This window comes from Bactrocera oleae, chromosome 6 (genome assembly GCF_042242935.1).
Source record: "Bactrocera oleae isolate idBacOlea1 chromosome 6, idBacOlea1, whole genome shotgun sequence".
Taxonomy (NCBI): domain Eukaryota; kingdom Metazoa; phylum Arthropoda; class Insecta; order Diptera; family Tephritidae; genus Bactrocera; species Bactrocera oleae.
Genome location: NC_091540.1, coordinates 46,268,045 through 46,282,223, shown reverse-complemented (window position 1 = coordinate 46,282,223; position 14,179 = coordinate 46,268,045). Strand labels below are relative to the sequence as shown.

General features: G+C 35.2%; 1 protein-coding gene across 1 annotated transcript in view; it reads left to right on the top strand.

Moving 5' to 3' along the window:
* Positions 1 to 14,179, top strand: part of LOC106620232 (uncharacterized) — a 100,227-nt gene that overhangs the window by 36,445 nt on the left and 49,603 nt on the right. Inside the window, exons 6-9 of the mRNA XM_036372201.2 lie at positions 1,826 to 2,616; positions 6,505 to 7,280; positions 8,421 to 8,541; positions 10,254 to 10,416. Of these exons, the coding sequence (XP_036228094.2) occupies positions 1,826 to 2,616; positions 6,505 to 7,280; positions 8,421 to 8,541; positions 10,254 to 10,416 (1,851 nt within the window). The remainder of the gene's footprint in view (positions 1 to 1,825; positions 2,617 to 6,504; positions 7,281 to 8,420; positions 8,542 to 10,253; positions 10,417 to 14,179) is intronic.

Sequence of the window (14,179 nt, the reverse complement as noted above, 5' to 3'; positions counted from 1 at the left end):
TTACAAACACATGTATGTACATATGTGTGCGGTGCACGTGTGTTTGCATATAGGGTACGCGCTTGCTCGTCCAACCAATCAACTATTTACCATGCACAACCGAGACTATTTAGCATAAAAAATATGTAAAACAAATCGCACGGAGCGAAATTGAAACGCCGCGCGGCCGGGGGGGAACGGTTGAAGTGCCGCCGGTAATGTGCATGCAAATTGGCAGTTGGCAATTGAGCGTTAATAAATTGTTGTTGTCTGAAGGAGATCCGACAAACTAGAATATTAAAGTTAAAGGTTTCTTAAATGCATTTTGAAGGAATATGAAAAGAAAATATTTATGAAAAGTTACTTAAAAATTTTAGAAAAATTATCAGAAATGTAGAAATTCTGCTACCCAAAAGAAATTATAAAGCCAAGAGTTCAGTACAGTAGGTATACTCTCATTTGCATAGCTTGGGCTGACAACTATTTTCACACATACACAAGCTCAAATGTAAATACAAATACTGCATACAAGTATATATTAACGTCGGCAATATTTTGCAAAACCAATTTCCGCACTGAGCTTATGCTTTCGCCAATGTAATTACATTTCGTTAATGTGTTCACAGCACGTGCTCCGTGAAAGGATAATAGGCCTGCACCGCAACATGTTTACCTTTGCGACCGCAAATGTGTATGTGTTTTCCAGTGGGACTTTCGGGCACTATTTAACGCATATAAACATATATTAATGGTGTTACTGAAATTAGCACGAATACATAGCAGTAGCCTAAGGGCAACTGAAGTGGGCGTTAACGAGCGCTCGATTATATTATAGAAGCCGAAGCTACTTCTGTCATTTGATTATTGTAGGGTAGAGATTGTGGGCTGAGTGTAGAGCAAAGCTGTTCATAACTGCTAAAAATGTTTTCTAAGTGTACATGTGTCGAAATGAGTGAATTTTAGTAGCGCAATCATTTATGAATCTAAATTTGTTTGCAGCGTACTTGAAAAGGTTTGTCCTGTAAAATAAAAAAAAATAAGGGAAAAATAATTTAAGGACGATCAGAGGTTGGGAAGAGTAAAGGAAGGGAGTGTTTGAAGTTTTAAGAGATAAAAACGGTTTCTTTCTATAACTTTTGTATTTACCTTTTCACATAATCTCAATATGTATGTGAAAATTTCAAATAACCAAGTTTTTCATGATTTATTTTAGTCCAATATTTTTTTAAAGAAATTTGTCTTACCTTTTTATCTTCCAAGCACATTGCATTTTTTTGTTTTATAAAATAGTTATTTTTTTCACATCATTTTCGAAAATGTACGCTAATTTTCATTGGAAAATTCTCCCGTCCTCTACCCGACGTCAGATCGCCCATAAATTAGTTTTCCTACCGTTTTTGTTATTTCATCTTTCTTTTGCAATGGGTTTCGTCCTTCTGTGATTTTTTTCAGTGTTTACTATTTTCAAAGGCTTTTGCACTGGTACGTAAAGTTTCTTCGCCTCACTTCCCTCCAATATTTTGCCAGCCCTTTCGCTATTCAATTACTTATGCCTCGCTTCACATAATTTCCCAGATAGTTTATCTACAAAGCTGTCTATTCTATTATGTAGTTTGCAAGTAGCCCGTAGAGTAAATATTTTCAAAAGCGTCTAACTTCATTGCGAAAGTTTAACGCAATTGGCAGTCAGTGGCTTAAGAGACGGGTGAGGGGCTGCCGCCAGAAATGTTTTTCGTGTTACTAATTCCGCAACACATTTTTTCTGCTTCAAACTTTTCCACTTTACGTATTTTGTATGTATGTACCGATGGAGCTCACCGCATCGTGCACTTTGCTTTCATTGCAGGTGGAAATGCTTTATCAGCGCTACTTTCTGCGCATGAATCAGAGCAACACGACACACATTCTGGCGTTGCTGCTGGCGTTGATTGTGGCTTTGTCGAGTGCGCAAATCGCCTTTACCACACTGCAGCTGCGTCGCAGCACGACGGGAACAATTTTCGCCACAACGAACGACACGCGCAATAATGCGGCTAACAGCATGAGCGACGATGATGGCAGCCACACTGTTGCTGGTGGCGGTGGCGTTGGTGGTGTTGTTATCGGCGCGAGTAATGGCAGCGCAACGGTGGCAACCTCAATTTTAACATTAACGGAAATGGGCAATCACCAGGCGCAACTCTTAAGCCGACAGTTGGCCCCGACTGCCACTACGCTGAGCGGGTCCTCAACGCTGCCGCTGTTCGGGCATGTAATTGTTGGTGATGTTGCTGACGACTTAGGCACGACGGTGGAAATTAGCGCACAACAATTTGTGGCAAGTGCGGCATTCAAGCAAACTCCAACATTGCCACCAACATTATCATCGGTTACATTGCCGTCGTTACGCCCAGCCACCACCATTGCACCGCCTATAACCACGAAATCATCAACTTACCTACCCTATGCGGCGCAAGACTGGCGTGATCCGCAAATTTTCATCGCACCCTTGCCTCTCAGCGAACGCGTTGCTTATGCAATCGACCGACGAAGCAGCTCGAAGTGGTGGCTGCAAGCGCCAGCGGCTTTTAAGCGCCTTAAGCGTAAATACCATCAGCACAGCCCTTGGCCGAAGTTGCATCGCTTCAAGCGTTCCAGGTGAGTACTCATTTATAGATTGCATAATGGAAACTATTGTTGCTTATAGTTTTCTAATTTGAATTTGTTAAAACGAACCAAAGCAAGTGATTTATCTGGCTTGTATAATGCAGTGAGCTTACACTGTAAGGATTTATTGAACCTTATTATTCAGTAGCTTTAGCTCTTTAGCTGTCAAGAGGGAGTTATCAGTATATACGGCGTTACAATTCAGAGACTTCAGGAGTACTTGAAGTTAAGTCAGCTTGGTTTCTTATAGTGTTCTTTCAAAGAATTTGATTTGGATCAATTATTTTATAACATTTCTGAGATTTTTGGGAATTCGTCTTTGTTTATGGTATATACAATATTATTTGTGCTTTCAACCCATTTGTATGCTTGGACGAGTTTCTTCTCCCCTTTTCAGTGAGCTGCAGTGGTGATTTAACGAATAATGAAGGAATCAACTAGATTCAAGCCGACTGCAGATACCTACTAGGTTGTAGGAGAATTTTTTTTTGTCAGCAACACTCTAGGAGATTAACCATTGCCTATTCTGCGTAGTGGTAGTGAGTGAATTTTGAAATTTCTAACCAAATTCTCGTTCGGTCGCGGTACGATGTAGGTACCACCAACACGAGCAACTACAACTTGGTTTTCTTATTTGAAATTTTACAAAAATACTTCCCGGTTTTGAGCTATACGATGGGATTTATGACCAAACACTGACTTAACAGTCCATGAACTATTAACTCCAATTCTACTTATAAAAATACATAGATACTCTCTCTATATAGCTCTATATAGAAAAATTCCCACTACCGCAACAACCGATTGCGCTGAGACCATTAGGCCGACCAAAACGATTCTGACGAAATAATACATCACATCTTTTTAAATATTTCACTCAAAATACCAATACACTGCTTTATATAGAATTTCATGAGCTTAACCATTTATTGCAAAGAGAAGCAAAAATATTGGGGTTTCTACGCGTACAATTTGACTTTTAAAGCAAATTTATGAGTTTCGCGATATGAAAAATCTATTTTTCTATTCTCTTTCTTACACCAACAACAAAAGTTAGCATCAAGCGTGGGAGCCCGCGCATAAATTTTTGCGATAAGTTTCTAAATGCCGCAGAGACGTCAATAAATATTAGGCGGCAAAGCAACTTCCAGAAAAGGTTGACATTAAGGCCGTTAAAAAGAATTAAAGTGAAAAACATGAATAAATGCAATGATGGCGCATCAAATAGGAAATGTTGTGAAAAATGAAAAACGGAACAGACAATAATTCAATTTACTTTGACTTGAATAACTGTGAATAAAAGGAAAAAAAATTAGAATGCGTATAAAATATGACCTTACGTTGGGGTTACAAATCGCTATTGACATATAAACACCATAAGGCAATGAAAGTTAAATGTATTTTCAATGGAATTGGTTAAATCAAAAAGCTGAATAAATATATAACTTTTTCTGCATTTAAAATAATGGTATAGGAAGCTATGCTAAGCTGAATATTAAAGTGAGATTATTTTGATCAACCCAAAGAGACTAGTTTACTCAGCTTAATCATCAAGGAGTATAAAATGTAACCAAGCAAGAACAAAGCACATAATAGTTGTAATTTGCCTTTAATATCTTAACTTGAGACTAGCCAATCGATGAAAAGGCAATGAACCTGTTTCAAAGCAAGCCAACTCCCATAGGCAGAAAATTATGTCAAAGCCTTTATGTTATCACTAAAAATGCCAAAATTCAGATGAAGTGCGACGCTTACGTGCATGGCCCAGGCAACTATATCAAACACATGCATAGGCTCAGCGTCCAAACAGCATACAAGTATATTTGCTTTAACATTATGTTATAAATACAAATAACCAACAAAACGTTACAAAAAGGCTTGCTTTAATATCTTAAGCCGGTCAGAAAGGGCAGACATGTATTTGTATTTGCTGTTGTTGTGCATGTCAGTTGGCGAACTAAACTGGTCATAATTTCTTGTGAGAATTAACTTTCTGACATATCACAAGCTTTCTATTTTTGCACACTTTCTCCATCAACTCCAGCAACTCCTACAATAGCCAGTGAGCACATTCAGTGTCAGACTTTTTTAGGCTTTCACATTTGGCTTTCTGTGTATCTGGCATCATTTCACAAAGCTGAATTATTTATTAATGCCTTCAGGACGCTCTCCATGTTTTGGAATATTATTTGTAGTAGTTTTGGGTAGCAAAAGAAAAAATACTTGTTTTGTAGGGCAGTGTACTCATTGGCTATTTGCTCAGATTCTATATCTATGGTTTGATTATGACTTCTTAATGATTTGAGCAAATATTCACAACAATAAATTTTATTTCATATTTTTCTGTGTCCTTAACTATATTAAATAATAATATGAAGTTATAGTCTAGTCTTTTTCGAACTAGTTCATATCTGTAAGGAAATTCTAGTTGTAGAGTTCATTGGAGAATTGATACAAATATTTTTGTATTTTGTCGACATGTTTGGAGTTGTGTCTTATTAGTTACCACTAACAACGGATATGTCTCTTGTACTTGTATAGTTGTAGGCACGTGCTTGTGTAATACTGGCATGGGTAAAAAAGATAATAGAAAATTATATTTTTTCTTCATATATTTAGTTTCAATTTGGTATTAGTTTGGCTTTGATTTTCAATAGAATACAATTTTCTGGCTCATAAGCTCATTAAAATTTCAAAATAAAAATAAATACAGCTAATGTTTGTGTACTTTTGTTCATTTATTTATCAAGGTGTCTTAATTGAACATGATTGCCACAGCTTATAACATTGATGAAATTGATTCATTCGGAGTGGATTGAGGCAGTGTCAATTCTCCCTCAAAGCGTCTTTTAATGTATTCCGTCTAAAGGAAAACTACGCCTGAACATTAGTGCCTCCATCCTTTTACTTACTTTAAAGTTTCCAAAAAAGAATTGTTTATGGAAGTGTCGTCCCAACTGCATCAGAGAAACGAATGGTTTCATATGATTCATATGGAAGTTATTTAGTGAGCCCTCCAAGCCAATCTCCAGTTCTAGCATATTATTCTTTTGAACAAGTTATGATCTTTCCTTATATTCAATATTTGTTCGACATTTTATTTTGGTATCAATCTCTAATTGAAAGCTGAGCAGTACTCTTTTCATGCTTTCAATCCTGTTCTGAATATCACCGATCGCAGTAGAGATCAGATCTAATAACATCAACATATGATTTCAATAAGTTATGAGGATGGTAGAGAGAGAGAGAGATGTGTCATACAATTTGAAAATCAGCTAATATTTTATTCGGCACTCACTTAACTTTATTTTCTATAGTATGACCGAGTTTATTGTAATATATCAGAACCATTAACCAACAATCATGCTGGCCCAACATTCTCATTCCTATGGCGTTTGGTTCTGTGTTATATAAGTCTGACTGTAATGATTTTGTAAATTTCGGTTATGGATGACTCACTGAAGTTCCGTTAACATTGCCTAGAAACAGCTATTTTAGACGTTTTTTAAACATTCAAGCTTCTCAAAAATTCCATAATCTTGATTTTTGTTCGCATACGTTCGGTTGAAAGGTACAAAAACGGTTTCAACTTGGAGATCTGAGAAAGCCGGTCCATTGTGATATCTAAATCCATAGGTGTAAACTCAATGCTATTGGTAATTGCTCTGTAAAACATACTCCTCAGCATTTTTCTTGCAACAAATATGCCATGGTATACCATATAAATGTATGAAATTAATTTTATTTATTATGTTATGACAAATGATGCAGTAATTCATTTATATGCCCTTACATACACACATACATGCCTACATACAATGATATATAAATCTGATTTACGTGCTTGGTGCTCTTTCTTTCCAACCTCGATCAATACAGATTGAAATCATCACATTACGACAACAACCTGCAAGCAGAGCATAAGGCAGCGGCAAGTGTGGAGTTGGAACCTCGACGACCGAAAAGGAGGCGAGTGCGAATTATGCGACGCAAACGAAATCATGACAGCGCTCTGCGAATGCCATGGAATGTGCGAAGTTTTGCGCGGAAACAGGATCCATCAATGCCCGAATATACTAGATATACGAGCCGATTAGCTGTGCCCATGAAATACGACCAACAATTGGCAGCAGGACCTAGTATAAGTGAAGCGACAGCGGAAGTCACAACAAATATTGGTGAGGATTCACTTGACACTGGAAAAAATAATGAAAAGATTTATATAAACAATAATAACAACAACAATTACAAACAACATATGGCACGTACAGTTGATGAAGTGGACTATAACGTGCGCAGCAATGGAAATGTGACAACGACGATGACGACCGGGCACCACGACACCATAAATGAGCACACGCTGTACAATGCAACCAACACAATTGTGGCGGCGACAGCGACAGCAGATGGGTCTATACCAGAAAATGATGGCGGTGGCAAGCGTATGGCAAATCTGTTGGCTACGAAAGCTTCATTAGAGCAACAGCAGCAAGTCGAGCCGTTGGCAATGCCCGGTGATGTGGAAGAAATCACAGCTGCGTCCGGAAACGGCGCTTACCCCGACTTGCGTCTGCTGCTCGAAGCGCTGTCAGCAATTGATGAACGTGTACTGGTCTTTCTTGTGGTGATGACAATTTGTGTGCTGGTCTATGCATGTGAGTACATAGTATTGTAGTACATATGTCGAAGGATCAATAAGCGTATCGCCAGTAAGAAGTGAAAAGTGGTTAGCTCGTTGGGTTAGAGTGGCAATGAAGGCTGTGAGGGTCACAAATCAGTTGGCAGCGAATTTCTAAAATGTCAGCTTTTGCTTTTAGCACAAAGCGTGGTTTACTGTTACTTACTGCTCGTTTTTATTTGATGCCAGTTAAATGTTCATTATTTTTCTAGGAGAAAATGCAAATATAAATGTAGACCTTAGTTTCTTTTAACCGTGAGGTATTTAATTACGACCGAAGCACACATGGCTGACTCCTTCCCTGAATTTTTAAAGTGATTGACTTCGGTTGAGTATTAATTTACTATACTTTTTACGATCTATAAACTCAATAAGAATTGCCATGATATCATATTTTACTCGGATTAGCAAAGATGTTACATTTTATCGTATTTTAATGCAAATGTTATTATCGCCTTCAAAATAGGCTCCGGAGCCAATTCAATCCTGCCAATTCTCAATCCAATTTTAAAAGTGTGTACCAGTTTTTATTTTATCTGTTCGGTTTGCTAGCGTCATTTAAATGAATCAGTCCAAGTCAAATTTGATCACATGGTAGCACAGCATAAATACTAAGTTAATTAGAACGTATTATATTTATGTTGCTCATCCTACGAAATTTTGAATATATATCAGAGCTAGAAAGGACTCGAAAAGGCTCAAAAATATTCGAAGAAACTTAAAAGAACTCAAAATAACCGACGCTTTTCTGTATTTAAGATTGATTGAAGTAAGTAATATTGTATTTGGAGTAGTACTAGTGGTTAGCCACTACATAAACTAACCGGTATTAGGAAATTATTGCGTCTACTTTCACATTTAAAAATCGGGCGGTATTAGTAAAAGATTACCGCACAAAGTTTTGAATGTAATACAAGTTAATAAAATTTGTACAAATCGATGAAAATTCGACACATCCCCGTCCAGAAGCCATTTAATTAATTTAATTTCCATTTTGCAACATGCGGAACCCTTAACTTAATTCAAGTGAACTCAATTAAATCATATGGAAAATATTATTGTACAATATTATTTATTTAATTAATTCAATTTAATTTCTATTTGCTATCTGTTGCAGCACTATTGTGCATACTCTCGAAACCGGCAATGAATGAGATCTTCCTGGTGCTGGTGTCTTACGTAATTGTAGGCACATTTGTTGGCATCGAAATCGCCGTGGGCTATGCGACGTTGCCAAGGTGAGTATATTGAGTATTGAACATCGATTGCTTTGTCGTAAACAATGCTTCCATTATGTGTGTCGATCGTGGATGCATATGTATATTTGTATGGATTTATGTATAAGTTGGACTTGTTTGGCTGCTAAAAATAGTGCATTCGTGTTCACCTTCTGAGCACTTTTGTACTCGCTACGAATCAAGTGTGGGCAGAGTTTGTGCGCATAATAAGCTCCTGACTGCGCTTGGTTGCATTTAATATGCTTCACTGCTAGTAGTTTTGGCAGCTTGTCTACAGAACTTTAAACTATAACGCACATTGAAAGTTAATAGGCAGCAGCGCTTTGCAATTCAGCTATGCTATTTCATATATTTATGCAATGCTTCATTAGAATACGTGTATAATTGGTGCAATATGCAAATATATTACGAAGTTAGATGCATTTCAGTTAAGTGCGCTGAATTTGCGTATTTTAAAACTAATATCTTATTTGATTGAGTTTCGATGTTGAATTTTACTTTAATTAAATAATTACTTTAATTAAATTATTAATAAAAAAATGGAGGCAAAAAACTTAAATTCTCTACTAAAATACCTCATTTCTACGAGTATACCAAATTACTTAATTTTTTTTTTAGAAAACAGTAATGTGTTGCTAATAGCCTCCAGGAAAAAACATAAAATCTTATTAATTATTTATATTTGAAAAAAATATTTATAAATTCCAATATAATTAATTTATTACATAAACAATTTTAAATATTTATATTATGCCATAGCTTGCCTTTTTCATTTGCAAAAAGAGTAATGGATGTTGAACACTTGTATCTGCTTTATTATAATTATACCGTGAACAGGGTATATTAAGTTTGTCACAACAAGTGTCGCAGGCCCTACAATATATATGCATATATGTATACACATAAAAATGATCGGCGTCACGAATTGTGTCCACTTAGCCATGCTTTCTGTCTTTCAGTCGTTATACTGGCGAAATAGTTCCTCAGTTTTTTGGAAATTTTTCTTCCTAAGAAGCTGTTCAGCCGCCGATATCCATCCACTATAGCATACAGCTGCCATACAAAACTGAACTGTCAAAATCACGTCCTTGTATAGAAAACTTTTTTATTTGATCAGATATTTTACCGAAATTTGGGATAGATTACTTTTAAAGGCAGTGCTACAATCTCCGAAAAAATTGTTTTTATCGCAAACTTGTCTATTAGTGAGGGGTATTAATGTTGTTGACATTAATTAGCGGATTTTATTTGCACTTACATTTTAGGCATTTCATAATACATTTATGCTTTGTCTAATTAATAGCTGTGATTTCGTGTTCCAAAGCAAAAACACGAACAAATAGAATCCCTCGCACGAAAAAAATTTGGTTTACATTTTTTTTTTTATTAAAAATTCGTTCTTAAGCACATTGTATTTCCAAAGCGAATAACAAACGCACAGGCACCTGTGGCGTATACGCAACATGCGCTGCTTGTTGGCTATATATACTCGTATTACATGTATCAGAGTATGTGTGCTCTTGCATATGCTCACTCTGTAAAGTATAAACTCACACACACTCCTCCACACATATACAAGCATACCTCATTAAATTATTACTTCTTGCGCTTTACCCCAGGAGTCTCGATTTATCTCACTTATTTCTTTATATTTATGGTATGTACAAGTATGGGTGAATGTGTTTACTTACATTTCTCCCTCTGTTTTGCAGCAAGTCATACAATGGTAGTTCCTGTTGTGTTGTCTTCATCTACATGACATACACAATGTTGCCGCTGCGTCTGCGTGAAGCCCTCATTGGCGGCATCGTGTTGTCGTGCATGCACATCTACACAAGTCTGCGCTACACAGAAGCGACGATTCATTGGCAGGAGGTGAGTTGCAATGCACATACATACATTACTTATATATGTTTATAGGTATATACACACTTATCATAATAATAAAGTAATATAGCAGTATTGAAGTGAGTGCAGTCAATTTGTTGATGTAGTTTATTATTTCGCAAGAATGCGACAACACACACACACACATGCACTCACAGGCAGTTACCTCATTCTAGAAGTGGGTATATGAACAATGAGTGAAAATTTTTCTATTTAATGAAGTTCACTCGCTGCGGGGAGGCAACTGGCACACAGTTGCTTCTTCTTCTTCTTATTTCACTGACTTTGCTTTGGCTTAGTTATTTTGTGTGTTTGTTGCACATTGCATGACATCTAGGGCTGTTTGTCTCCGTCGCTGTTGAGAAATGTCGTAATGCGATCGCTGCAGGACTAGTCGGTATATATGAACGTTGCATTTTTGTCGCTAGAAAAATATGTTGGAAGACGACAAATTAAATTGATGATATTCACTGCTCTGCAGCATATTTATAGTGGAGTGTATTCTTATATAAGATTACAAGAGCTTATTACCATATACTTTACGGTTAACTTAGCTGGTGGTGATGAGTGGCGCTTGCAGGAATGAAATTTATCTATTTTATACAGAAATATTTTGTTAAAAATGCCAGAATGTATTCGTAACAAATTATATGCTTGAAATATTGAACGGGAGTGCTTTGCTAGCTTGTTTGAGTTAAAACAGAAGATGTCATCCGATCGTAGCAGATTTTTATTTTACAGCAATCCAATTTTACAAAAGTCTTAATGATAACAAGTTGTGCCTAACTCATATGGTTCCAACCACGGTCAGAGCAATGCTATACCATGTGATCAAATTTGACCCCGATTGAAAAATAAAAAATTACATTTTCACGTATTTTAATATAAATCTTTATGACCGCCTTCAAAATGAGTTCATGAGTTCCAATACAAGCATGCCAACGGTTAATCCAATTTTCAAAGCACTTTCGGCAAATTTTTGGGAGCGTCATTCGCTAGATTGTTGCACAGTTTTCGATGTTATATGTCACTCGACGTCGTTTCTTGCAAAAAAATTAAGATCTTTTGGTATGAGTCTAGCTCTGACATGCTTTATACCTAAAACGTTAACCAAAATATGTTAAGTCAAATCATAAGTGATGTATAAGTCCCCTGCTATCTGATACCATGACGAACAGTCCGAGACAAATTTAATCAGATGGTATTAGCTTAAGATATTATCTAGTTATTCTTCAAGGAATGGTTTTGTTCTAAATAGAGAAACAGTTTAGTAAAAATTTGAGGGAAACAAAATAATATCTTTATTATCGTTCAGCGTATTCTCCAGCCTTCTTTATTTTATTTTTAGATTAAGATTTAATTCTTGCAACATGTTGCTAAAGAGTGTAATAGCTTTGTTCATCTAACGGTTGTTTCTATAACTTAAAACGAATCGAGATAAATACAGGGTGAAAAATATATATATAAGTGATCAGTATGTTGAGACGAGTTGAAATCCGGTCCACCAATCCGTCGACCACCACTTTTTATGAAAATAACATATCTCGGGATCTGCTCGACCGATTTCAACCAAATGACATCTCTATATTATAGTATGAAAATGGGCGTAATCGGATTATAATCACGCCTACTTCCTATATAACACCATTTTAGATTACATCTGATTCCTTCAGTTTTCAGTATGCAAATCTAGCACTAATGTATGCAGCAGCGTACAACTTTGTACGAATAATGTCTTTCAAGTATGCCACCTTATAACTAAAAATTGCCCAAATCGAACCAAAACTGTTGAAGCCTTAGATATCGAAAATGTGGACCCCAAAATCTATAGTTAACTTTTAACTGAAAATATCGGTCAATGTGTGAGCATTATAATTGAAATTAAGAGAGGATCCTCTTCTGATAATAGTATTTTTGTATGTCAAAAAATGGTTGAATCGGGTCAATACTACCACTAGTCTCGAAGCTATTTGAACAGGTTTTTCAAGCATCCGGCTGACTTTACTCCATATGGTGAGGGTATGGGAGGGACCTTAATGAAACCCTGGAAGCATTTTATTTTCTGGTTAATACTACCCTCAACTTACATATACTACTTATAATGATTTTTGTTATTATAACAAGTTTTATGTTCTCGATTATACCTTAACAATGTCAAAATTAATGCAATCAGCCCGTAACTTTCTCTATCGCCAATATACCCCATAAAATGATTTCTGTCTATCCACTTGTCTTGTTATCGTTTAGATTGGTCAAAACGTGTGATATTTTAGTGAAATAAATGGATACCTTTTCTTTTTAAAAAATTATGTGGTTTAGCACTCAATTACAATATATAAGTCTAAGTTTATGGCCTCTAACATAAGTCAAGAATATACCAAATTGGATTGTAATTTATTCACGATTTCAACGAATAATGGATGTTTAATTCTTTCGAAGCATTTTTAATATACAGTATTACCAACACCTGAAGGGCAGGTGTTGCTTGTTGCAAGCTGCAAGAGTAAAAAATGTATGGTTATAGCCAAACTCAGAACTTCCTTGTTTGTATAAATTTATTTTTCTATCTTTTTTGATTTAAACTTATCACTATTATCAGTACAAAGCGTCGTGAATTAAAATAATAATTTTAATATGATTTAATTAAATTCCTTGTTAATAATTTTTGTACATTTTAGTTCGACGGGAACTATTTTCAAATATACTTCACTTAGGGTGGTTCAATTCAGTAAGTTGTAGACTTATAGAACAATAAAATTGTTTGGATATATTCTGATGTTGACTTTGGGACTTTAACAAAAAAACTACTGCTTGTTGTACCAATATTCAAAAAATTATTTTGTAAAAAAAGTTATAATTATTGAAATAGTAAAGCGCTTTATTTGAATTGGGGATTATTATATTTTTTTCGAATATAATTTGTTTACTATTGACATATTTGCTTTACAAAATTTTTTTTAATCGAAATTAATATACATTTCATTTTAAATATAGTCAATAAATGTTGGCTATAATTAAGCTATTACATAAAAGAACATGAACAGTATATAAAAGAAAATGAATATAAGTTTTTTTTACATAACAGTTACTACGATTTGATTCGAAAGAAATTCGAATTAATACTAATACGTTATATGATACACTTAAGAGAAAATTGCTATAAAAGCCATCCTATTTAAGTTTTGCCAGCTCATGTATGTATTTGCACCACATACTCGTAGTATTGTACGTGTATAAATGAGCTTGTCACTGTAAAAATATTAAATAACAAGTTTAAAAATCATTTTTAATAATAAACGGATATAACCGCAGTCAGTCAATATCGCAAAAAATACACATAAATAAAAAACAGTGTTATTTTTTCATTGATTTAAACAGTTGTGCACAAATATATACGTACATCTATATATTCGTATATAATACTTTTATACATATGTACATATATATATTTTTATTTATATACTATATGCTCTGATCCCTTGCAATTGTATTGACTTAAATCAATCAATTGTGAATGTAATTAAAAATTACATATTAAACTCATTTCCAGGTTATGTATTGGAGGTATTTATAAACGCAGGTATTAACGGTTGTTTGCGAAATGCTGTTATAATGCCTGCATAAGTAGGAATTAGCACGCGAACAATGTGTGCTTGTTCGAATATAAAAACACTATTGGAAGTTAAAGGTTAAACCATGTAAAGCGAACATGTTTAAAAACCTGAATCGAGTTAGTACCTCAATTGAATTT